General features: G+C 42.0%; 1 protein-coding gene across 8 annotated transcripts in view; it reads left to right on the top strand.

Moving 5' to 3' along the window:
* Positions 1–27,514, top strand: part of TNIK (TRAF2 and NCK interacting kinase) — a 376,662-nt gene that overhangs the window by 200,228 nt on the left and 148,920 nt on the right. For all 8 annotated transcript variants that reach the window (XM_032847930.1, XM_032847923.1, XM_032847929.1 and 5 more), the window contains exon 3: positions 21,297–21,353. In XM_032847930.1, the coding sequence (XP_032703821.1) occupies positions 21,297–21,353 (57 nt within the window). The remainder of the gene's footprint in view (positions 1–21,296; positions 21,354–27,514) is intronic.

Here is a 27,514-nt window from a genome sequence, read left to right as displayed (position 1 = left end):
CATTAGCACAATTCTTCTTGATTGGGATGCTGTCTACTTTTCCAAGCTTATTTTCTGCTGTTTTCCATATGTGTGATGTCATAGCCATACACAGATTCTGGCCCTTCCTAATATGTTGGCCAATCAATGCCTTTATGCTCAGTGCCTTAAATGTCCTTCTCTGTCTTTCTTCTGATCTAATCCTTTGGATCATTTAGGACTAAATTAAAGTTTTACATTCACTCCCATTTCTGTTCAGCCCAGTCTGAGTCGTCTACTCTAGCTCCAGTGCTGTGTAATGTTTGGGAATGGGTCCATTATGTTATAAGTTTCTCAGGCTGAGAACTTCATTTTGAACAATCATAGCCAAAAAGCCAAGATCTTGAGAGAGAAACCAATGCTAGAAAGACTAAGGCTGTTAGTGAACTCCTGAGAGCCTTGAGAAATATGTTTTTTACTAAATTACTATATATTTTTTTACTATTTACTCAATTTACTATATTTTACTAAAATGAAGCAATAAGGAAATTGCTGTCAGTGAAATGAATGTCAGTGTCACATATCTTAAGTAATTTAAATAGTATTTAAGATGCTACGTATCTTAAATAATAGATATTTGGGGCAAGTCATGTAATTTCTTGGTGCTTTTGATTCCTTGTCTGTAAAATGAGGATAATAATAATACATACCTCATAGCTTGTTATGAGTTAATATACATAAAATGCTTAAAACAATGCCTGACATAGTAGGCATGAAGTAGGTATTAATTATTAGTAATAATTTTCCATTTACCAGCTATGATTGCTATACACTTATTATTTCTCCTTTTACTAAAGTGATTGGAATCTGTCTTGTTTTGAAGTATGAATATAAAGACACATTTTTTTCGACTGATTCTCTACCTGAGTGTTCAGAGGGTCTAATTTATTCCTCATCATTGTTGAGTCATCTTGGTTTCCACTTTTGTCTCAAAGATGTACCTTTTCACTTGACTTGGGAAGGGTTTGGAGGTGCTTTTTATCTCAGCAGGTTCAGCTCGGGGCAGCCTCCTGTGCATTTCTCAGCTCCCTTCCCCAGCACAGGGTAAGCTATGCCCATGACATCCAGAAAATGGCGGCGCAGTCTGGCCTGGCTTCATGGAACTTGTTGGCAGCCTGCTCTCTCATGCTCACACTCTCAGAGTTTTTTGCTCTCTACTCGGCTTACTTGCCTTTCTTGCCTCTACTTCTGTTACGTTTCCAAGGCTGCCCTACACAAATACCAACTGCTGCTCTTTCTCTGCTCCCTGGCTCTAGTTCTCTTTTCCCCGCTACTTCTGACGGGGCATGGTGTCCATTTACTTATATTAAGATATTCACAATATTACAAATGTGTAATGGAGGAAAGCTATGCCTGTAAAGTCACCTGAGGGCAAGAAATAGCATTTTATTCATATTTGTATTAGAGTAAGAACTTTCCTTTCAGGAAAATTATCAGAATCAAATGAGAGGATCTGTAGAAACTAAATGTAGAAACTATATAAATTACCACACAGATTTAAAAAAAAAAAATCGATTCTAGTCTTTTTCTCTTCCATGATGGAATACTTTGATATCATCTTCACACCAAAATCATGAGGATCTAATTTTGTTTATGCAGAAGTAATCTTAAAAAGATGTCCCAACCTTCCTAATAACTCCAACCCTTTGATTACCTTCATAAATCTGTAAGAAAATTAGAAATTTTAAATTATGATTTAAATCTATTATTTCTCTTTTGTTTTGATACAGGAAGGTGGTAAACACTTTTAGTAACACATATATATTTAATGTTTATCATTATATTTTTTCCCAGCCTGTTCCTCCAACTGTAATATCATAAATGTGTGGCTACCTCTCCCCAATAGTTTTTGTCTCCCGAATCATTCAGGTCACTCCCACAGGATCTTCTAACTTCCCTGACTTTGATTTACATTGTTGGGGTTTGTAGTAATTACATCTTTACCTGTGCAGTGTTGAAGAGTGAAAAGGTCTTTGTTTTATAGGACCCAAATCCCTACATGGCTAGCTCCTTTAGATACAATGGAAGTAGAAGTTCAACAGAACCGCGCTACTATGTTCTTTTATTCCAACTTCCTTTCCCCAAGCATTTGCTTTAACACCGTATTTCCTAAGAGTCTGTTGACAATCCAGAGAGAAAATATTTATAAATAGTTATTGGTATATTGAAAAGCAATATAGTACAATGGAGTATTATGCCTCCATCAGAAAGGATGAATACCCAACTTTTGTATCAACATGGACGCGACTGGAGGAGATTTATGCTGAGTGAAATAAGTCAAGCAGAGAGAGGCAATTATCATATGGTTTCACTTACTTGTGGAGCATAAGGAACAACATGGAGGACATTGGGAGAAGGAGAGGAAAAGTGAGTTGGGGAGATGAACCATGAGAGACTGTGGACTCTGAGAAACAAACTGAGGGTTTTAGAGGGAAGGGAGATGGAGGGTTGGAAGAGCCTGGTGGTGGGTATTAAGGAGGGCACGTACTACATGGAGCACTGGGTGTGATGCATAAACAATGAATCTTGGAACACTGAAAAAATAAAATTAAATTAAAAAAAAAAAGAAAAGCAATATAGTTAGGAAGCTTATACAAATTGCTCTAACTTCCTTGCTCTTTTTTCAAAATCCCATAATAATTTAGGTCTCATGTTGAAATCTAAACATGCTCCTATAATCTGCAGAGAACCAGCAAGTTGTTGTTATACTATTGCCATTGAATTAGTTTTTCTCATAAGTGAAGTATAACAAATATGGGTATGTCGATTAATAAAATATAATCATAATGACCTTTGTAACACAGAAGCCAGTAGATTAAACTTCAAGTTGAAAAGAGTGATGTGTTTCCTAATAGTATGTTCGGTTTTTCCTAATAGTATATTCACCTAAAACTGTGGCAGAAATAGTATGTGACCAGCAAATGATCTTGTGCTAGCAAATACAAATTAGAATGCAGGAAGTTCTTTGTTTTGCTACCATTTATTAAAAACTTTGAGAAAAGTTCTCCCTCCCCAGGATAATTGAGTGTATTTAAGAATGGATTAGAATGCTGATTATTAGAGTAAAAAAGTATCTGAGAACAGTATAGTACAAAGTGCAAAATTAAAATTGTATTGGGGCCTTAGAAAACAGCCTCTCTAGAATCTCAATCCTCTTCAATTTGTTTTTCTGCATTAGGGTTGTTTTTGGAAGACCTCACAAAGTAAATTAGGGAAGAATTTTCTGGATCTAATAAAAATGGTTCTTTCTGAATGAGATAAGATAGATTTCTTTCTTGCAATTTTTCTTCAAGGTAATAATTGTGACTTACAAGACCAACATATATTAGAATTTTGTTTTTAATGGTGTCTTCCCCAAAACAACATACCATGATTTTGTGTTTGTGATGGCTAATTTTGAGGCAGCTTCTGAAAAGGGAGCAAACAGATGGAAAAAAGACCTTACATTTCTACAAACCTTCTTTTAGGAGTAAAATTTATTAAAATGAAATTAAATTAGTGTAGGATAATTTTAATAATCTTGATGATGATGATGATGATGATGATGATTCAGTCCCCTCAGAGGTGGACACAGTGCTTTATATACCATAGAGGTTCAGTAAATAGCATATGAACTTACATTTCAATCTGCAGGGCTAGTCAACTACAGGTAACCCCCATTCATTACAGAAAAGAATAAGAATGGTGTTTCCTGGAGTTGCGTAACCATTGACTTGTGACTAGGGTAAGAAGGGTTTTGGGGTTTTTTTTTTTTAATATTATAATTGTGCAGCTCATTTTATGTGAAATTAGCATATTTTCTTCATAAGACCTTTTTTTTTTTTCTTAAAGATTTATTTATTTCAGGGAGAGTGCATGCAGGGGTAGGACCAGATAGAAAGGAAAGAATCATGACCTGAGCCTCCTGTTGGAGGACTCCCCACTGAGCAGGGAGCCCAATGCGAGTCCTCCAACAGGAGGCTCAGGTCATGATTTTAAGACCCTCCATCCCCCAACCCCAACTGAGCTGAAATCAAGAGTTGGACACTTAACTGGTTGAGCCACCCAGCCACCCCCATAAGACCTTACTTTGTAAAAACTTGACCACATTCCAGTACGCATTGAAATCCATTTCAGTTTATAGAAATGATGCCTTTGGGACAAGTTTTTTATTGATGTTACTTTGTTTGATAGTGGACTATAGTACTGATGGTATGTATGATATATTGTGAGACTAGAACAGAAACTGTCAAGGTCAGATAGCTCCATTGGAAGTGATCATGAAAAACACATATGAAGTGTTGACTTGTTAAGGTGAGTCATAAGAACTCACTCTATCTGGTTGCTTCTGTTTACATTTTTGTTCTGTAAGGGAAAACTGGCATAGCAAGTATTTCCATTTTCTTTCTTTAGAAAATACATGAAAAATTAAAGAGATTTGCCTAGAGCCTTGTTGAAAAATTGAAAACAGATCAGATCTTGAATAACATACATGTATTTTTTACTCCTTCAGATCCATTGTATTTACTATCTTCTAAATATTTTTCTTGACTTTTGAATTTGTTTTCTAAGACCTGTTCTTCTCAAAAATATTTTTGAAAACATTAAAAAGTGTAAAAATAGAAATTTTATGTATTTTTAAAGTATAGTTTAAGCTTTTTAAGCATAATAAGTATAATTCTTATGTACTTTCAATAGTCAGATCTATAAACTGTTGAATGTCCATCAATGATTAATAAATTAATATATTGTATAATTATTGGCATTAAATTATAATCTTTAAAGTATAATCATTTAATGGTTTATTAAATCTAAGACAAATTTTCTGGTTAGGAGTTAATGAGATATCACATGGTATATTTAAGTAATTAAAAATTCTTGGTTCAGTTATTTGCTTGAATGAGCACCATTTTTATTTTCTTCCCATCCCTTCTGAAGACAGAAGCCACCAAAGAAATAAACCATTAATGTTGCACGCACAAGATTGCTGAGCTAAATGACAAGGGAATGCAGACTGATACCGATCTTTTGGGTAGTAGGCAAGGACCTAAGGCCCCAGGTGACAGAAATAGGCCCTGGCAGCTAGGTTTAAATCAGACTTGATATGTAAGTCTTAGGCTCTATCCCTATAGCTATTCCACAGCTGGAAGTGAGGAAGAGGAGGAAGGAAAGGCAATTCCTTATTCTTTTGTGCAGGTGACCTTAGCTGATTGGGGTCTAAAAGGTTTAGGCCAAGTTTCTAGCTCCCAGCTTTTCGTATTTGTGTCAAGGGAAGGTCGATGTTCTCTTTGGTTCAAAAAGCACAGCCTGGTCATTAATTGCTATCTGTAAGGCTGATCTGTTGATTGCTGCTTGCAGTAGTGTTTCAGTATTCCATATTATGTCACTTGTCAATCAGGTTGCTACTATCTAAATACAAGCGGTTACATATAATTATACCAATCTTCCTAGAGAAAATATACTCAGACGGTCAGGCATTTGAATTTGTAGCTCTGAATTCTTTACCCTTTCAGCTTTAGGGAGAATTCCAGGGAACAAGATGGCGATGGTACCTTCTTGCTCTGTTGCCTTCGATGCAAGGCCAGTGTGAAAGGAAATTATGGCCTGCGAATACCTTGCTTCCCCGAGCTTCAGTAGCCTCATCTGATGTCAGTATTGTTTGATCAGAGCTGTTATGCCTTCAAGTGAGAGCTGCCATGCTCTTTCAAAGGGAGAACCAAGGGATTTGAAAAAGTGTTTCCGCAGAGAGGCTGGGAATTCATTCAGACGGTGCGCGCCCACTGGGGGCCCATTCTGTGTAGGTGCCCAGCCGCTACTGAGTACGGAACAGGAACAAGACACGGAGAAGGGCCCGCCCTCAGGACGCCCCCATTCCGGAGAGAGATGTCCACTACACACCATAAATAAAACGTGTGATTTGTTAGATGGCAGTCAAGGAGGGATGGCGGGCAGTAAGGGGCAGAGTTGAAGTTTTAAATAAGATGGCTGCAAAAGGACTCCTGGAGAAGGTGACTTGTTGATCAGCACCTGGAGGAAGCAGGCGAAGGAGCAGAGCAGGGGCAGAGGGAAACATGGCGGAGGGAAGGGAGAGAGGAGCGCTCTGTGCCTGGAGCGCACTGAGCAAGCCCGGGTGGGGTGGGCGAGTGACAGGAGAGGAGGTTGGAAATAGAACCCCACAGGAACACTAAAAACCTGCCACAGCTTGTCATTTACCCAGGCACTGCAGCAAGTGTGTTTAGATCTATTAATTTAATCCTTATTATTTTATACCTGTTTTACAGAAAGGGAAACTATTGACCAGAAGTAGCTCTAGAGCCAGTAAACCATCCAAGCGCACCTCACGCCTCCTCCCAACCTTTTTCTCTTGATTTCCACACTCCTCTGTAGGAGCTGTGGAGCTCCAGCTCAGCTCGCGGACTCTCTTCTAGACCAGGGGAGTTCCCTGCTTGAGAAGAGAAAATTGTCAAGGGAAGTCAGCAAGATGCTGTCCTTTCTCTTCTCACCACCCCTCATCAGTCCGTCTAAGCGGAGGCATAAAAATGCGGTGGGAGAGAAGAATTGCACTGGAGTCAGGGAAACCTTGCCCTCCTTGAGAGGAAGCTCCCTGACAGGTCAAGGTCGGATTGCAGCTAAATTTAGCTGGAAATCAGTGATTGAGGAGCTAGTCAGCTACCCGCCCATTGCAGCCTGCCCAGAGCTCGGGACATGTCATAGTCACTTAAAAAAAACCCAAGTCCTGCGCACCTGCAGCAGCCTTCAGATCAGGTCATGATCCTGGAGTCCTGGGATCAAGGCCTGAATCGGGCTCCCTGCTCAGCGGGGAGCCTGCTTCTCCCTCTGGTCTTTTCTCTCTCTCATTCTCTCTCTCTCTCAAATAAATAAGTAAAAATAAAATCTAAAAAAAAAAAAAAAAAAAAAGCCCAAGTTCTTTCTCACGACGTTATCACGTATCACCCATCTCGCCCAGATTTCAGGCAGGAGTGTCCTCAGCCTTACTGCCGGAAGGAGGCTGTGTTTTTCTGAGAGACACATGAGTTCTTACTCCCGCAGCTAGCTTCCCAGGGATGGATGTGTCTGCTGACAAATTGCTGTTGTCCTTGCTGGCCACCGGTTTGAAAGATGATGAATATGTAAGGAGCTGTCCTGCATTCATAAAATGGCATTCCGTTTTCAAACGTCCTTTTTGTCCTCTCGCTCTCCTAGCCAGAGAAGGGTTTGCAGGCCTTCGCTTGGGAAGCACAATCGCTAATGGCAGTCTGTGCTGACACAGAAGACTTCCGTCGCGGGGAGAGAGATTTTCAGCCTTGCCGAGATCCGGGTCTCGCGCTATTGCAGGTGGAGCGGTTAGGACGTGGTGATCAGTGCTCTCCGACACTGAGTGGGGATCCATATTTGGGTGTTATTCCTTGGCCACCTTCAAGAGACTTGAGTCCCTGGAGCCTCAAGGAACTAAGAGGTGGTGAACGATCGTCACTGATAAAGCACAGCATTGCTCACCTTATTCTTTCTACAAATACCAAGTTATGCTTGCCTTATTTCTTGGAAACAGATTACAGCAAAAGCAAGATTCCTACATCCCTTCATTTGAAGAACTTAAGTTGTAAAAGCAAACACCTTTATTCTCTTACAGTTGACCTTTATATTTTAAGCTCAAAGTTCCATCATGATTTATATTTTAAATATTTTATTCATTTATTTGAAAGAGAGAGTACATGCATGAGAAACAACAAGGAGGAGCGGGGGTGGGGGAAGGGCAGAGGCAGAGGGAGAACCGGACTCCCCACTGAGCAGGGAGCCCCATGTGGGCCTCCTCCCAGGACCCTGAGATCATGACCTGAGCTGGAGGCAGATGCTTAACTGACTGAGCCACCCAGGCACCCCTTGATTTATATTTTAATTGAACAAAACAATGTATTCCTGAATCAGGCTACCAGTAATTAAAAACTATAAACATTTGAAAAGAGGGAAAGAACACACACACACTATAAAGAGTTGTTCAGAAGTGAAAATAGGCTATTCTTTCAAAAATTAATGTAATTAGCAAAATTATACCTCTGTGTGCAAATATCATAAAACAAATTCTATCTAGCCCCAATACTACTTTATTGTTTTTTTTGGTTCTTTGTTTTTTAAATTTAGAAAATAAAATGCTTCTTAATTGGGAGACAGTGAAGATCTTGGAATGGGTCTCTTACACATAGGAAAGCCAGATGGGAAGTGTTCTTTGGGCCATTGGGTATTACCTGTGTTCCAAGAATGGTTGTCAGAATTTGAGGAACATGCCCTTCATTTGTAAATGCTGCTAAGCAAAGAAAGAACAATGCCACCTTCATCTCCCTCCTCTCACCCACTATGAGAGATCCCTGAGGTCAAGGCCTTTTGATCTTTGTGATCTTGTGGAGAATATGACTTTTAATAGTATTCAGCATTCATTGAGCACCTATTAAATGTCAAATTCTTTAAAAGCAGGGTTCTTTGGTTTTGGCTCCATGGACATTGTGAGCCCAACAATTCTTTGTTGGGGGAGGGGAATGTCCTGTGCATTGTATAAGGTCTGGAAGCATCTCTGGCTTCTACCCATGAGGTATCAGTAGTACTAGTCATGACAATCAAAAAAAATGTCTCCAGACATCCCCAAATGTCTTTTGGGGACTGAGGGAAAATTACCCTTATTTAAATGGAGTGAAGTAGAGAGTTTAACTACATTTTTTTTTTTTTAGGATAAAACATATATGACTACTTAAAATTCACCCCCATCTATGCCTATACCTGTACATGTGCCCATACCTATATTCATACCCACAGCCATACTCATACCTATACCCATACCCACAAACATACCCACCATACCCATTTGAAAACCTGTACCCATACCCATACTTAAACCCACACCCACACCCATACACATACATATATGCGTACCCAACTCATACCTATACTCATACCCATACCCACACTCATACCCATACCCATACCCACACCCATACACATACTCACTATACCCATATGCAAACCTATACCCATGCCCATACATATAACCACACACACACCCATACTCATAATTGTACCCATATGCATACCCATACTCATACCTATACCCACACCCATACCCATACCCAAACCCAAACCCATACACATACCCACATACCCATGCTTACACCCACACCCACACTCATACCCATACCAGCTATCTGTGCACATACACATTTGCAGAGTCCTTACAGAGGAGGCATTTGGTTGGAAGCACTCATTGTAGTCTTTTTTTTTCCATGGGAATCTTTATGACTCCAGTAAATTGCTCACTAAATTTCATCTGTCGCCTGTGTTCCTGCTCAGATAAAACTAAAGCCTATTGAAATTGATTTTTGTGTCAGCAGCAGAGCAGGGATTCAGTAAGAACATGAAAGCTTCCCTTTCATTCCTCCTCTTTTTTTCCCCACGTTACTTTAGATTTGGTGAGCCCTAATTATATTCCAGTGCTTCTCCTGCTGACATTTCTTCTGTTTTAATTAAAACTTCTGGAGGTTTGAGGACACTGTGGGAGAGAGTTTATTCATCAACAGACCTGATAAAGAGTCAAGTGTGTCCCTCTTTGTGTCCCTGCTACCCGAGAACGATAGCCAGGGACCCAGTGGTCCTTTCCCTTGGTTTTTCCCTTACCACCCTGGTGCCATCCTTCTTTCCCCTTAACTCCAAGCTTCCAGACCTGATCTTGCTGCTGCCACAGATGCACTGTTATTAAGTAACCCCGAGGCACTGTGGGTAGAACGGCTTCCTATTGAAGCCATAAATTAGGTAAAATGAAATGCAGCACTGTCTTTCTTATCATCAGTATTATTTATCTCTGCCTTGCTGCCTATGGTGCCTCGTGGTGCAAAGCCAACCCACCCTGTCCTGACCACGTGGTTGTAAATCTCCAAAAAGACAGGGCTCTTGTTGGGCTGTCATGGACAAGCCGAGGCGGGCCTGGGGAGAGAACATAATATATCTTCTTAATCAGCAGCTGGGAAGTGGGACGGAGTGAGCAGAAGGATCTGTCAGAGATCCAGAGGGGAAGACGGAGTTGCCCCCTAAAGTAGTCCGTATTGAGAGAGCTGTTGATTCAAAATCTGACAAAATGAGCTGCCCTTCTCTAGGACAGCTGGACCTGTCCTTGGGTTCGTATTCTCTCAGGAAAACGAGGGCAGAGATGGAGGAACTTGAGCAGGGCAGAGTCCGGGCCTGGCTTCCCTTCTTGTCATCTCTTTCTCTCCCTGACCGTTTCCTCAGTCAGGTAAACTGTGAGATCATGAACTACAGAATGCTAATGTCTCCCCTCACACCTCCGGGCCTCACTCCAGTGACCAGTGTGTTGGTTCGCACTTGGAAAAGAAAAACAACAACAAGACCTTCTTGAGCAAAATGCTCATATCAGGCCATGTGGCTTTTTCCTTCAGTCACCACACTGAGAGCCATTCTTACAGTCACGTATTTCTTAAGAGAAGAGCTATCTGCCACTCTTAAGTAGACATTTCTCAAATTCTCTCGTGCTTCTCCCAAGTTAAGCCATGATGGATAACTGGAGTCTCTCCATTCACTGTGATTTGAGACAGCTTACAAGGTCCACTAGGCCTAGAAACTTCATGTTTCCAGGTGTGATTTATGCCTACTCTTTGCCAGATGGTGTCCTAGGCAATGACAGACTTAAGCAGACATAAGGCCAAAGTCCCTGCCTTTGAAAAGCTTTTGGTTCTACCATACGGCAGCCGTTTGCCTGGTGGACTAAAGGTCCAGGACACTGGGGCCTCAGGGAACTCAGGGGAGAAGCAAGTTGGTTCCAATATCATTCACGCCGCCTATGGTAGACTCTTAAGAGCTGTCCGCTGTTGCACTGTACTTTCAGAGACTGCGTCAAGGGCAGCCCATCTTTGGATCTTAAGGGGATTACTGACCTCTCTATCATGCAATACCCATGTATTTTAAGACACTGTGCTCTGAAATTAATAATACACTCTATGTTAATTAATTGATTAATAAAAAAGGCACTGTGCTTGGATGCTCAGATTGAAGAGTAGTAAAATCTCACCTGGTAGAAAAACCCCAGTTAAAAAAAACCACAAAAATAACCATCGAGAATCAACATAAAGTTGTGTACTTTTATGTTTTAAAAATTAAGACCATTTCATTAAGGATATTTTTCCACCAAAAATCTTAAAGAAACCTACTTAAGTTGAATACCTCTGACTTATCTAGAAAAATATAAATGCCACAGGCTCCTTATTTTCCTCCTTTTACTGAAGTTGAGTATATATTTCATCCTGGAGTGGTGTCCGGGAACCAGGGTTTTTAAACGCCATCTATCTCTGCAGGGACCACCCTGACTCAGGGAATAGGGAAGGCTTTGGGGGCGGAGGGGTGAGGGTGGGACACTGGGAGGCTTAGGGGTTGGCTACAGACACACATTCTTTCTCCATCTTGTGCACCCCTCCGTCTTGGGGGTTGAAATTTCTGGGAGGAGTTGTCTTCCCAGCAATTAATATGCAAGAGCCACCAAAGATTGTGATAATTCAGTGGCATAAATTAGAGGGGAGCCTATAAGGTCTTTGGTTTTGTGCTCCCTTTTTCGGTGGGGGGAGTTGAGAGAAGAGGTTACTGGGAAGTATGTTCTTGGCTGATGGCCATGGCCAAGAGACTGGTTCTGCTACTTTTTTGAGCTCTCATCACCCTGCCTCCCCGTCTGCCTCGTCACTGCTGTCACTTGAGCTCTGCGTGCCTTTCCTGGGTACAGGCATCAGGCTCCCTGCCATGGAATCTGCATACATTAACTATTGTCTGCTAAAAATTGTGACTCTTTGATTTTTTTTTTTTCCCTTTAATCATCCATTTTGATTTATCCATGAGCCAAACTGGCAGCCCTGAAGACAGGAATCCTAGTTTCTAACAAAGCAAAATGAGACAGTCTTTTCTTCCCCACCCTGTGTCTGCGAGCAAGCCTCAGGTCTCAGTTGGCCCAGCCCTGAACAATCTTGAAAACAATCCATTTTCTGCCTGGCACAGGGGCCAAGCGGAGGAATTCACAGTGAGCGCTGTTGAGATGGGGAGCGGTTGCTTGGGAACTGGCCTGATTGGATGCTTTGCTTCATCCTTGCCACAAGTCTGGGAGTGGTGGTGGCTGGATCGCAGCTCTGTGGAGACGGAGAGCAGGACTTTTTTAAGCTACTGATGGATGGCGCAGCAGGCCAAGGAAAGATAAAGTCCTTATTTAACCTGGGGAAATCCTAGGAGTAGACATTGGTCCAAATATATCCTGTGACCATTCTCGTTCCTTGATTAGAAGGATCTCTGGAATCTTTTCATGAGGTTGTTTTGTCTACTTCTGTGCCTCAAGACATGTTGTATCAGAGAAAGGTAGCGTTCTTGAAGATGTGCAGGGACGTGTCTTAACTATGCTTTCGTCATAACTGTGGCACATCCAGAGTTTACCTTCACTGTTGTCATTACAGCTCGGAGGGAAAGCTACAACCAGTTGCTAGCCTCTCTGATCTGTGGAGGGGAAGTAGATTGGCCTTAGAACTTCATCCACTAAATTCAGCTTCTCATGTCTTATTCATGAGTGAGATGATTGAAATTCTCGCTCACAGCCCCACCCCATCTGCTCCCGTACACTCTGGCCCTGGATACAAATGGGGGGAATTGGGAGAAACTGATGTGGACATATGGATGGTTTGGCCAAGAACCTGAATACAGCCCTCAGCCCTCACTACTTGTATCGGTCCACTAGTTAGCAAATATTTACTCTGAGTCCCTGCTGTGACAAGCACTGTGGGAGGTGCAGAGTAAATATGTATCCAAGCCATTCCCAAGCCCTGGTGAAAATCTCTGGACTCCCATCCACTTTTCACCCTCTTCCTTGCTTCCATCCTAGTCCAAGTTGCCATCCTTTCTCAGCTGAATTAATTACTAAGTGACATTATATATGTTATTTTTCCATCATCATTTCTGTTTCCTCTGTTGTCTGCCCTGCCCCTAGAGCAATCTTTTCAAAATGCGGACTTGGTGACTTTATACCCTTGCTTCAGACCCTTTAGTGGCTGCCCATTTGTCTTAGGATAAAGGTGGAACTGCTCAAAGTAGCCTGTGAGGCTTGCTGGACACCTTCTCTCTGCTCTGCCATATTAGCCTACTTTTAGTTACTGAAATGCTCTAAGAACTATAGGATAACAGGACCTTTGAACATGCTATTCCCATTATCTGGATATATTTCTCATTACTTGACTTAGTTCATTCTGTTCATCTTTTAGGTAAGAGTTTTTGTGAAAAAAAAACTTTCACCTCAGATCCAGTAAGAAATATTGTACATTGCTACCAAGAAAGAAAATTAAGAAAAGAAAAGAAGGAAGGAAGAAAGAATGGAAAGAAAGAAAGAGAAAGAAAGAAAGAAAGAAAGAAAGAAAGAAAGAAAGAAAGAAAGAAAGAGAGAGAAAAAGAAAGGAGAAGGAAGGAAGGGAGGGAGGGGAAAGGAAAGGAGGGGATGAAGGTATGCGGAAAGATGGAATCTTTTTTTTTTGTTTCATTTTGTTTTTAAGATTTTATTTATTCAAGAGAGCCAGAGACGGAGATAGCCACAGAGGTAGCGACAGAGAGCATGAGTAGGGAGAAGAGGGAGAAGCAGTCTCCCCACTGAGCATGAAGCTCCCCACTGAGCGCCCTGGGATTGGAACCTGAGCCAAAGGAAGATGCTTAATTGATTGAGCCACCCAGGTACCCCAAGGATGGAGTCTTTGACTGAGTTCCCTGGGAAACAAATGTTGAGGACAGAGATCGTTGGAAGTATTTTGGGGAGTGCTCTCAGAATCAATACCTATGGGAGGGTGAAGATAGATTTGAGCAGAAGAAGAAATTGAATGCACTTATAAGATCCCAAGAATCCCAGAAAGGAGCCTTGGAGCTGGGATGGCCCCCCAGAATTGTTCCATCTTGACATAAGTGGTGTAGGATTTTATATTCCTATATCGACCAGTCATTGAATGCTTGCGGCCTCCACATAAGGGCCATTTCTTTAGGCAGGGAGCATGACCCTGGGTCCCGTTCTTCTCCTTGGTGAGAAGCAGCTCCTGAAGAGAAGCAGAACACTTCAGTCCTGAAGAAAGGATCTGATTGGCACTCCACAGTGACCATTACAGTCAATCCCTTGTGATGCCTGGACCTGCTTGTTTTGTATAAGTCTGGAAACAGCTCCTTTAGTATTCTAGCCCATCTCTTTTCCTTGATAAAGTTATAAGAAGCCCCCAGTTGCATCTTATCTGATGGGTGCCAGCTAGGCTCCTCATTTCCGTCCTCTCCTACCCATTAGACGTCTCTTCTCCTTGGATAGCATCTTTGCTGGTCTATGTGGCTGACTCAGTGGAGCAACTTGAGATGTCTGAGGCATGCCTACCATGACTTTCTCAGGCTTGGCTGCTACTGTTGTCCCTTTACCAAAATTTTGGATGCCATTAAAAAAAAAAAAAAAAAGTCTTATCTTCTACATTCTGAGAGTAGAAAAGCTGAGGACCAGGCCCAGGAATTAATTACCAGGGTAGAAGAAAAAAGGTTGAATCCCCAATTCAAGTCTAACTGGGAAAGAATAAGACTCTGAAGGTTGGAATGGAGACATCCCAGCTGATGCCCTTGAGAGCTTGAAATCTCTGGTTTCCCCAACCCCTCTGAGCCCACAGCAGTGATGTTTGTATCTTATTTAAAGACAGGCCTCAGGATTTAACCTCTCTTCCCGGATGATTTTCACAGGTTGCCTTTGGTTGGTGATTAATTGCTCTTGGCTTTTCATTGTTTTTCTCTAGTACATCAGGGACTCTCAGCAAAAGCCATCTGATTCTGTTGTTGTTTTTTTTTTTTTAAGATTTTATTTATTTATTTGACAGAGATCACAAGTAGACAGAGAGGCAGGCAGAGAGAGAGGAGGAGGCAGGCTCCCCGCCGAGCAGAGAGCCCGACGTGGGGCTCAATCCCAGGACCCTGGGATCATGACCCGAGCCGAAGGCAGAGGCTTTAACCCACTGAGCCACCCAGGCGCCCCTGATTCTGTTTTTTTGAAACTACTCTTTCAGGACGCCTGGGTGGCTCAGTGGGTTAAGCCTCTGCCTTCGGCTCGGGTCATGATCCCAGGGTCCTGGGATCGAGCCCCACGTCGGGCTCTCTGCTCGGCGGGGAGTCTGCCTCCTCCTCTCTCTCTGCCTGCCTCTCTGCCTACTTGTGATCTCTGTCTGTCAAATAAATAAAATCTTTAAAAAACAAACAAACAAAAAAACTACTCTTTCTTCCGGACCTCTCTAATGTCTGAAATGTTGGAGTCACTAGTGTATTCTCTGACACATCTATCCTACTCCAGTTCTCCAAGATGTCCCCTGAGTGAACATCTTGACCATGACACAGTGGGCTAGGGGTTGGCCAAGAGCCACTGACACCAGGGATGGGGGTCTCCTTGACAGCTACTCTTAGAGTCTGTTTCCTTGGGCCATTCCTGTCACTGACTGTCTTAGGTAGAGGTCCCCCCCCAGAAACAGTCCCTGAGATGGAGATTTACATGCAGAAATTTTACTGGGGAGTGGTCTTAGGGTCTACACCTATGAAGAAAATAGAATTGTGTGAAAGAAAGAGTGTAATCTCAATGCAGTCTTACAGAGACCATGGCCATCCCTAGAGGAGGTCAGGAACTGAGATGGTCCCTCAGAATTGTCCCACTGTAAGGCAAGAAGGCTGTCAACCAGTCATTGGTTTGGCTGTCTCCAGGAAAGAGCATGACTTTGGCAGTGTTTTGTGTTTGTGAAGCCTATTCCCAGAGATCGAACTGACTAAGAGCCGTCAGATGTTTCAGTTTTGAAGGGAGAATCTGGATGGTGTGCTATAGCATCAATGATAGGTAGATAGATAGGCAGACAGACAGACAGATAGATAGGCATAACCATGACATTTGATACATAGAAGAATAGCCATAACCACGTGTGCTACACTGATTCATTTTTCCATTTGATTTGATTTATTGTCATGGTTCTCCATGGGGTTTTCGTTTGTCTGTTTCTTTGTTTTTAAGTAAGCTCTTGCCCAACATGAGGCTTGAACTCTTGACCCCAAGATCAAGAGTCACGTGCTCTACCAACTGAGCCAGCCAGGTGCCCCAGTTTTCATGGTTCTTGTGATGCACCTGTTGAAAATCGCAATGTTGGATAGGATCAGTAGGGTTCTTGTAGGGTGTTGTGGAAACACGAAGATAGGGCACTTGCTCGCAATTAGGAAAGTGAAGACATCTTCCTCAATAAAGGCGAGATCTAATCGAAGCTAATACGATTTGCTAACTACATTCTACCTGTGTGTGAGTCCTTGGACAGCAGGGAAGGAAATAGTGGGTAGAGTGTCTGCATTTTCCACAAACCCAGTTTGTTCCTGTGTTCTGCTGGAAACGTATTTCAGTGACCTAGAAATGAAAGTGCTCTTTCTTCCAGGCTAGCCTGAGGCTAGCGGCTCTAAAGCCATCTTGCTGTTCCTTAGTAAAGGACAGCAGTAACAGAGCCAAGGCTTCCAGGGCTATTTCAGGCAAAACCATTGTTTTTCTTGTGCATTCATTGTAGGGAGGAGGTAAAGGGGTGGAGTTCTATAATCGTTGAGTGATTTAGATTTTGCTGCAGTGTTGAGTTATTTTGTAATGAACAAGAATCAGCATATATGTATTTTCTAATGTCAGGCGTGAGGGAGAAGAAAGGAAGAAGGGGGGCAGAATGTGTGTCTGAGGATGGGGCCGGACCACACCCTCCAGTTTCGAGTGACCCCACACCCTTTGCTCTCCTCCATCTGCTGCCCATTCTTCCTCCTTCCTTGTGGGCCTGCTTGTTACGCTTGACGACAGGATTGACAATAGGTTTCGGGTCCTACTGGAATACCAATTATGCTTTTTAGTCTAAGATTTAGTCTTTTATTTTTGTTATTGTTCGTTATTTCAGGGGGAAAAAAAACCCTTCTTTCTTTTATTAAAAAATGACTCAGCACTGCAGTCCAACCAGATATTTTTTCTAATTTTTGTAGAGAAAAAAACTTTTAACCCTTTGTCTCCCTTGAAAATCCACCCCAGAATTAAAAATGTTTTTGTCCTTGGCTGAATATGCATTTTTAGATTCAAATTTAGATGGCGTCTGTGTTTGTATTTTTCATGACTTCATAAATGGAAATAAATTAAAATTAGGAGTAATGTTAAATTTTCACTTTAAAATTTTCCTATGATAAAAACATCCTCCCCTGTGGCCTTGCCCTCAAACAAAAAAAAATTTTTTTAAATCCTACCCAAAATAGAGATGAACAGTTCGATGTTTAACTCTAATGAGGTAAAATATGAAAGAAATTTGTTTAAAAATCTCTTAAAACTTTCATAATAAGAAGTTTTATTTCAAGAGCTGGATGGCAGAAGTAGGAGAGAGGAGAAAGTGTCCTGTGTGTAGGTTCTCATTAACTGTGAGATGAGGTTTGGGCCTCATCTCTAAAAGGGTATTGGATTAGGCGCCTTAGGGGCTCTTCCAACTCAATTTATTTGTGATTTTATGAAGTTGCTTCTTTAAACAGTGTCCGAACAATGACTGTGCCTCAGGTTTCTAGTGATCTTTAGGTCTGCTGACTCCCGGCTATTCCCTCAAAGTCGGCCTTAATCTGGATTCTAATTTGGGTTGACATTCTCCAGTGATGTAAAAGCCACCTCATGGTAGGCGGCCTCCTTTGTGGCCCTCCTCTGTCAAAGGTTGACAGCTCAGCAGCCTTCCTGTTCCAGAGTGCGGGGGATGTCTTTGCCTGGGACTGAGTTGAGGCTGCTAATTGTTCCATCTCCAGGATCTCATTTAAGCCCAAACTGCCATCCTGAGGTGTACTATTCAGTCATCTGTCAGAGCCATCCAGAACGGTTCTGCAGCTTGGGAGTGAAATTGAAAATGGGAGACAAGTAGGTTATTCTCTTCCGCAGTATTGCCTTCGATGACATTATTAGCCGTTACTAGAATAAAAACAAAGACAAAAAAAAATCCAAAAACCCGACATCATACCTTCCATTCAAAAAAGTAGCAGGTATTTCATTTACTTCTCTCACAGCAAGGACTGCCCTATGCCAACTTGGGTTTGAAATCTCAAGTGGATCACTTGTATTCTATCTGCTCCCTGGCCTCGGGCCTGGGCCAAGGGCTAGATGTGCTGGGCTCCCAGCCCGCTGTGGAAAGAACTAGGTGTTGACGTGTCCTTGTAACAAATTATTCATTCCAAGAGGATTCCCTGTTTCTTAAGGAGTTAAAGATCAAATGTAGTGTTTCTCAAACTGTGTATCGACAGAGATGCCTCAGGGGCCCCCAAAGAGGAAGAGAAAGATGTGGTGGGCAGAGCGGGTCAGACTTTGCTGGTCAAACCCCTGCTTGAATCAGAAGGATTCCATTTAAGATTTATCTTCCTTTTCGGTAGGGGTGGGGGGCCCAGGCTCTGTTGCAAATGAAGTCAGAAGACAAGGAAGGGAGAGTAGGAAGGAAAAAGAGAGAGGGACAGGAGGGATCACCGGTCCTTTGGGCTCAGTGCAGTCATAGAACCACGGACATGTTCGTTGGTAGCACGGAGGGGAAAAGGGATTGGCAGTGAGGTTTCAGAGGAGGTGATACTTGAGTTGAATCTAAGAGGACTGAGTAACTTTACTGCAGATTCAGGAGGAGAAGGGTATCTTGGGCCAAGAAAACACATTACCAGAGAGGCAAGAAACAATATTGTACAGTGAGAGAACACAAACAGTTTCATCTCAAGGACCCCAGAATGAGAGCAGATGGGAGCCCCCCAAGGTGGTATGGCAGGGAGAGGCCTGGGTCACAGGCGGCCATACAAGCACCTGTGTCTGGCTGTATGAAGCCTGTAGCAGAACTGCAGGGTGAATCGGCTAGAGGACACCCACCAGTTGCTCTGTATTTGTCTTCAGTTTCCCTACCCTCCTTCAGTGCTTTAGTAGAGAAACCACCACTGTTTGAGGTATGATTGCTGGCCCTTACGTTGAAGACTTGAGGCAGCTGTCCACTGAACAGCGCGACTTTGGACTGTATAGGTCCGCATAGAGCAGATTTTTTACAGGACATACTGTAAATGTATTTTTGCTTCCTTATGATCTTCTTAATAACATTTTATTCTCTCTAGCTTACCTTATTGTAAGAATACAGTATATAACACACACAACGTACAAGGTATAGGTTAATCAACTGTTTGATGTTAGCAATAAGGCTTTCCGTCAATAGTAGACTAGTAGGAGTTAAGTTTTTTGAGGAATCAAAGTTGTACATGGATTTTTGGTGGCGGGGGGGGCGGTCAGACCCCCTAACCCTGACATTGTTCAAGAGTCAACTGTATTCCCACAGAAAAGCTGCTGATTCCTTTGCCAAGGTTATCATTGCCGCATCCTAGACTCTTACTGGGACCCTGACAACTCCGGAGGTCATTCATTGCTTATCAACAGAGGGCACTGTTGCTACTTCTCCCTGGTGTGAGAGTAGCTCTGCAGGAAGTCGGTATTCCTGGCCTCTGGAAACTGCATTGCTAAGTGTTCCTTGGGGTGGAAAGGGGTGGTGGTAACAATGATACTTTCTGCCTCCCCCAACCACGGACCCCTGTTCCCCCATATTCTGCAGACAAGGGAAACTAGGGCCCAGATGAGTTACATCAATTGTCCCCAATGAATCTGTTGGGCATGAGCAGAACCTGGACAAGAACCAGGCCTCTGGAATTCCAGTCCACGGCTCTGTGCGGTAGTACTCCAGGCCCTTCCCTTACTGTCTTGAAAGTTGAAAGAGGTAGGAGGGGCTGTGCCCTTGATCCTATTGGGTTATGGAGTTGATACCTCCTTCTTTTAGCTCTTTCCTGACCAAGGAGGAGGGGGAGCAGAATAGGAGGTCGAAAGGTGAAGGGAAGCACTACCAGAATCAGAGTCAATAGGTGTAAAAAGCTGAGATACATGAGAAGAAAAAGGACAGACAGCACCAAACCTATCCCCTCTTCCCAGCTACAAGCGTCCATGCCTCCATCACCATAACCATACCACTCCGGCTGTGGGGTGAGCGCCCACCATTCCAGACACTGAAATACAATGACGAGATATGGCCCTGGACTTCATGAAACATAAGCTAGGAAGAAAGACAACATTTAACATTAATCACAAGACAGGGTTATAACTAATCGTAGGCCACATCTGCGGACACCTCCCCTGTGCCAGGCACCGCCAAGCACTGTAGCTACATTATCACATTCAGTCCCCACTGCAATACCAGGAGTCAAGTACCACTGTCTCCATTTTTCAGATGAGGAAACTGAAGCCTGGAAGGTGAGGGAAGGTCAGGGGACTGGTCTAAGGTCATGCAGCTGGCATTTGAATCCACCTGATCTTGGAGGTATAATATTACTACCTGGTATCAGTCCTAGCGGAAATGTACTTTAGAAGCCAAATATAAAATGCATTTAGAAGTAACGCACATTGACTGTCCTCTCTACCATCTGAGAGTTGCATGTAGACTTCAAGTTTCTCAAGAAGCAAGGGTTTCTCAACCAAAAATTCAAGAGAAAGCTTCTGTTCTGGCGTTGTCCTCTCACCACACCCAATGCTCTTCTGATTCGGTGTGGTTGACACTCTGTGGTGATCCCGAAGACCAAGAGGCCTGCCTTGGGCCAGCAGAGGCTCACCCTCAATGCTGCCTCTTTGATCACAAATTTGGACTTATTACTATCTGTTTTATTTTAGGCTCACTTTTAAGATAAGGATACATCTGTGATCTCAAGCAAGAGCAGAATCCTATCCAGTTGAGACTGTTAAAATCCAAGATATTTTCATAATCAAGGAAACTAAAGTTTCTTCACATACTGAGTATTTCCTGACAAAGGAGATACTTATGTCCCCACCACCCAGGCCTACCTCCCCTTCTTCGCACGCAAGCCCTTACCTACCACCTCGGAGAGAAGATAGAACCAAATTATTCAACATTACCTTTTTTGGTTAACTTAACAATCACCATGAAAACAAACCCAAAAACAAAGTGATGGAGATGTTTTACAAAGTAAACACTGAATGTAAATTGATCCTTAAAGCTTTTAAGATGTGTGTGTGTGTGTGTGTGTGTGTGTGTGTGCCTACATGCGTGTGTGTGTGTGTATGTGTCCGTTTTCCCCAACTGCATTTTATAACCGTGATCTAGGTAATTGTTTGCTATGGGTGGAACTGAATGTGGATGTTGCTTATCAGAACTAAAGCCTTTTATTATTATTTTTTTCCTTTACAGGGTCGTCATGTTAAAACGGGCCAGCTTGCAGCCATTAAAGTTATGGACGTCACAGGGGTAACGTATCTTTATCTTGCCATCTCAATGACTATATATTTGTGATAGAGAAATTAGTGATAAAAAATCATTTTTCAGAGATAGAATCTTCTTAAACATCTAAGGTCTTTCCCCACTGAGCTTAACATAAAGCAGTTAAGAGTATTGAACAGCTGACTGAGAAGACCACAGATAAATCACCCTAATTAAATTAGATACCCACCCACTGCCTTATGTAGTTAGAGTGGATAATGTGTGTTGAAAATTTACATAAACACAACCATGGATATTTGCATATGAAGACAGAACACGGATTTGAAGGTATTAAAAGAATAATACTGAGATTACACAGAAGAGATGGGTCTTAGCAATTTTCCCAAAGGTCCACCTAACACTGGAGTAGAAAATGTTTGGGTAGCTACTGCAGCTTGATTAGGAAATTTCACATGAATATTTTCCTCCTCCGAAATATCGACCAGATAATCCTTACAACCAAAAATTCTTATTATTATGGAGCAACACTGAAATAAAATTTCTGCCTGGGTGATCAAAAGCAATCGAAGGAATAGACTTTATTGTAAATATAATCTCATGCTTTCAGTCCTTTTTGCTAGGTTTATTTAAAATATTTTAATGCCTTTTCGAGAGTATAAAGCAAAAATCAGACTTGAAAGGACTCACTGGACATCAAAAGCATGTTAATAATTTTCTATTGTTCTGGGGATTTTTCTAAGATGTCTGCCTGCCCTACATAAAAGCTAAAAGACCAAAGTCTTCCATTCAGCCCGGAAGTGGTTTATTCAATGTAAATAGACATAGAATGAATGAATCACACCACAATATCAAGAACCAACATCCAAATTTAAAAAGGCAAGCAGTATATCTGCCTGTCAGATTTCAGTCCGTGTCTCTTCTGGCCCAGTCTGTAACCTTTGTTAAGTATATATATCATATAGTGCATGTCTCCCAGAATACTAATTTCACTAATGTTCATTTATACCACACATTGTACTGACTTCCTTTCCTTACTTATTACTGATCTGAATTTGTCTTTAAATTGTATGTCTTCTTCACCAGCAGAAAATTATCCCCATGTTTATTGGCATTAGATAAAGTACTACTTCCTTTTATTTGTCCTTTTATTTGAATTATGTATTTGATAAATCAATACAATAAATACATTTTTGATATATAAATACAATAAATACAAATAAATTCGTTATTCAAAGGTTGCAAATCAGTTCAAATATTTGATCCCTGTTAGTTTATTGATTCACTTGGCCTTTACTGAATACAAAACTGCAGGTATTTTATATTAATTACGTTAATTACTCAAAATAAGAAAGGCCAAAGCATCTCCCTCTCTGGTGTTAAAAGAGTGCAGAATCTACAGCCCGGGTTTATGGCAACAATGTGGCCCTGCGGCTTCTGCACTCCAGGTTCAAGCTGGTTGTCAATTTCCATTGATCCCATTCTTTGGCAGCAAGACAGGGAGAGTGACTGGGTGGAAGCAGAAGGGTACAGAAAAGAGCTCCTTCCACTAGAATCTTTCCTACTTGTATACGTTTCTATTTAACTTCTGCTTTCCTTGGCTATACCTAGCTGCAAGGGAAACTGGGAAATGCAGTCTTTTATTTTCCCAATTGGTACAGTGAGGTGCAATTAAAAATATGGTTTCACTCATACGTGGAACATAAGGAAAAGCACGGAGGACATTAGGAAAAGCAAGGAAAAACTGAAGAGGGGGAATCAGAGGGGGGAGACGAACCGTGAGAGACTGTGGACTCCGGGAAATAATCTGAGGGTTTCAGAGGGGAGGGGGCTGTGGGGATGAGGTAGCCTGGTGATGGGTATTAAGGAAGGCACGGGTTATAATGAGCACTGGGTGTTACACACAAACAATGAATCATGGAACTCTACATCAAAAACTAATGATGTGCTATATGGTGACTAACATAACATGATAAAAAAATCTCATTCTGTTAGTTTTGGAAGGAGAATGGGTATTGGTGTGATCAGTTAGCAGATCTAACACAAAAGTCAAGATCAGGTACTATCAGTCTCTACAGAGAAATCCATTATAAATACGTAAGCCTTTTACAAAGTTTTTATACACAAAACAAGTCAGAATTTATTGTGCAGTTCTGCTGAAATCATGATATTCTATTTTCCTTGGATTGAATAGGCTCTCCACATAATGCAGTGCACTTGGCAATTTAACAGTTACTGGGTATAGACATTGCAAGACATTCATGCTGGAAAGTTCTGTTGTGTGGTTCCGTGGAACTACAGTGATTTCTACCATTAATCTCAGTGCTCAACGTTGTATGTTGATGCATAAAGTAGGACTTGAGAGCACTGACTATTACTGACAATTGTTTCTGGTTCTATTTTTGAGACTTTAAGTTGCTTGAAGAACCACTTAGTCTTGCTAGGCCACCTTGCTTTGAAATCAACAGAGCTATTTATCCCAGAATATGTATTTTCAGTTGAAGGAGTATCAGTTAGCCTTTCTAAACTAGGTTCACAAGATAGCAAAGCCCTGCAGAAAATGAATATGAGAGACTCTTTTCTCAGCCCCCCAGAGGATGGTACAGAGCTAAGGCTGTTGTCAGGACATAGGAAAGTCAGTCCATTGTGTACAGGGGATGCTTTATAGGACTTGGACTTAATTTTCTTAGGGAACCCTTGTTGAAAAGGCTGGGTAGTTTCCCTGATTCATACACATCACTGACTGTTTTATAAGCACTGACCCTTAACAAAGATAAATATAAGCCTCACATCAGGAGATAGTTTTCTCAATTCCCATGATGTCTGATACAGCATCAAATGACTCTAGTATCACCCCTGTACACGTTACAGTCAGCATAAGATTTCCTTTGTGAAATTTGTGTGGTAGCCTTGGAAAACAATCTATTTCATTTTGCCATGTTGTCTTTTGTGTATTATGGAATGCTGTAAAAGCTTCTTACCAATTATTATAATTGTGCTCATTATAGCTGCTCTGCTAAAAACCGAGATGAATTCTCAGAGGTCGTCTTTGTTAATTGTTTGCAGTGATCTACTGCAGTTACTATAGTTGATTGTAATGAAATTGATAAAACCATAAGCATGAAATCAATTTTTAGATTATTGTTTTTACTCTACACCACTTGCTCTTTTTTTTTCCCCCCTCTCTCTTTTCTCCTAATAGAAACTAGCCACAGAAAGAACTGGATATAATGCTTCTGCTCTTCTGGTTTTAGAGCTGAGACACTTCCAAATTTGCCAATATTTGCTTCAGAATTAGTACTCCAACTCAGACTCAGTCTTTGAAGTTGTTTTAGTTCCTGAAATAATTATGAGAATTTCTTCATTTCGCAGCTTTCTGGGGATTCCTTCCCAGCTGGGTTTGTGTACTCCAGATTTGCCTACAATATCTAAACAAAACTGGGCCCTCTCGGGTAGTGTTTCTCAAAGTGGACTACCAATGTCCGTGAACGGTCAGCCCTCCGGTGGTATTTATGAGAAATGCAGATTTCTAGACCTGCTGTATAATTTCTGGGTGGGGTCTCTGAATCCGCCTTTTTTACAAGCCCCTCAAGGAACTCCAGATTCCTGAAAGTCAGAGGGGCACTTTTCTAGGCTTTTTTATTCACTGCTTCCTGGCCAACATATGTGAAGGGACTGTGGTTCTTTGATAACCCTGTAAATAATCCTCATTTTCATTTGGGTAAAATTCCTGGTGTAAACTAGTCCCTTTGCAATGATACCTTGAAGCCCACATAGGACTTAAGGAGATCCTAACTTAGTATCATAGGTTCTCACCTTTATAGAAATTGGTTCTAATCTTATTACTCAGCACAGCTTGGGTTTTAGTACCCAAAGCCCACTCAAACCAAATGAAGCTGAGGATGGAATTTACTAGAAGTCAGATGATGTGATTAGGAACGTTCTTTCTCTCCATCGCTTGGCTCTGCTTTCTTCCCACCAACAGTCCAGGTCCATATTCTGATGGCTTCATTATTGTTAGTCCCAGCCAAGTGCCAGTCCGAATATCAGCTTGGGTCACATCCCCAGTCCTGAACCAACCCTTGTTTTCCTTCCTCCGTATCTGGACTGGGTCCCTGGCGCTGGAACCTAGAAAGACTAAGGGTTGGAAAGGATGATTCCTCAAAGGAAAGCAAGAGAGATATTTGAGAAGAGGGTGGGAAGGTGGCTGAGTAGGCAAAACGAGGAGAATTACACCACCGTGATAGCAAATATCACTGTAGTGAATGTGCTTAAAACCGATGTGGTCCTTAAGTAGAGAACCTCTCCGGGGCCTTTGTAATGTTTCAGCCAAAAGTAGTAATAATGGTAACTAACATTGGTGGAGTGATTATTGTGAGCCAGAACTCTTTTAAATCCTCCCTATATATTGATTATTTAACCCTTTTGGGAACCTACTAAACAGCTTCCATTAACAGCACCATTACAGACATGAGAAGACCAGGCATATTAAGTATCCTGCTCAGTGTAACATGTACGTGGGGGGTGACTATTTCAGCCTGAGCATTTTATTTTATTTTATTTTTTAAAGATTTTATTTATTTATTTGACGGACAGCAATCACAAGTAGGCAGAGAGGCAGGCAGAGAGAGAGGGAAGCAGACTCCCTGCTGAGCAGAGAGCCCACTCGGGGCTCGATCCCAAGACCCTGAGATCATGACCTGAGCCGAAAGCAGAGACTTAACCCACTGAGCCACCCACGCACCCCACAGCCTAGGCATTTTAACTCTATCCTTAAAGTCCATCCTCTCCACCACATTACTGTAGGTCTCCAGTTAAGATAGAAGGGCACTTAGTGTTTAATTTAGTGTGAATTTTTCCATTAGTTTATTCAATAAGCGTTTACTAAACGTTTGCCTACTAGGAGGATCCATTTTAAACCCTGCTTGACTGAGTTTCTATTTCTGTCTTGCCTGCTCAATTCCTGTAACTGAAGCTGATGACCAGGCTTCAGCTCTCTTTGAGGAGTAAGGAAGTGGTCTCCCAGGAGCCTCTGGCAGAGGGCTTTGCCCGTAGTTAATGGGTTCAGTGGATGTTTGCTGAGACTGGACAAAAGGAAAAAAAAAATGTGTTTAATCTCGAGTCGTTTGTAAGAGTCAGAGAACACATGGCTCCAACCAGGTTTGGTTCCTCCCTCTTGAAGAGAGGCCATTCGGTGGAGTGATTGGTAGCACAGAACATAGCATTATTAATAATAGTAACAACAACAACAACAACAACCATGGTCAAAATAAAAATGGCTCTGTACTTACCCTGTGCCAAACACTGCTGTACTTTGTTAACCACATGTTAGCTCATTTGATCCTCGAAACAGCTCTCATTAGTGGACACTGCTACTGTGTTCATTTCATGAATGAGTGATTGAGGGCATGAAGAGCCTGAGTAACTTGCCCAAGCCCCACAGATAGTAAATGGCAGAGTTGAAGTTCAAATTCAGCCAATTAGGGTGTCTCCACCCTCCCCACAGCCCAGTTATAGGAATGAAAGATGAGGGCGTACTCCTGCTGCTTGGCCTGCTGACCCAGGTAGAGCTCAGATCACACTGGACCGCTCTCCTTATGGACTGGAACCTTGGGCAGCTTTCAGACCTTGCTGAATCTCATTTTTCTTGTGTGTTAGTATAAATACACACATTGCAAACTTGTGTTGAGGCTAAAATGTTATAATTTTTAGGGCCCGGCACATAACAGGTCCTCAAAAAATGATGCTAATTATTAGTCAAGGAAAGATCCAGCGGGTACCTGAGTGGGGCAGGCAGTTGGAATGGCAAGAGGATTTTCAAGAGTACCTTGAACTTCTGTCATTAGTAGATGAGAGTGTGGGGATGGCAGTCTGTGCTATGAATGATGCACCATCCCTGGGTTAGCTACTCATTAATATGTGTAAATAGTTTGACTCAGCTCTGTCGTCACCAGCAAACATTCACTGAACCCATTAACCATGGGCAAAGCCCTCTACCAGAGGCTCCTGGGAGACCACTTCCTTATCCTCAAAGAGACCTGGCGCCTCATCATAAGCTTCAGTTACAGAGTTATTAGTCTTCCCAGAGACAAAATTAGCCTCACCCCAAGCATATACAAGATGACTTCGTATAGAGCAGGATCTAGGAGGGAATGTTTGGCTAGATTCCTCCAGAAGCTGAAGACGGAAGC

This window comes from Lontra canadensis, unplaced genomic scaffold (genome assembly GCF_010015895.1).
Source record: "Lontra canadensis isolate GAN:19392208 unplaced genomic scaffold, GSC_riverotter_1.0 scaffold196, whole genome shotgun sequence".
In the NCBI taxonomy this organism is placed as follows: Eukaryota; Metazoa; Chordata; class Mammalia; order Carnivora; family Mustelidae; genus Lontra; species Lontra canadensis.
Note: the sequence above shows the minus strand (reverse complement) of the source record. Positions and strands in the feature narration are given on the sequence as shown.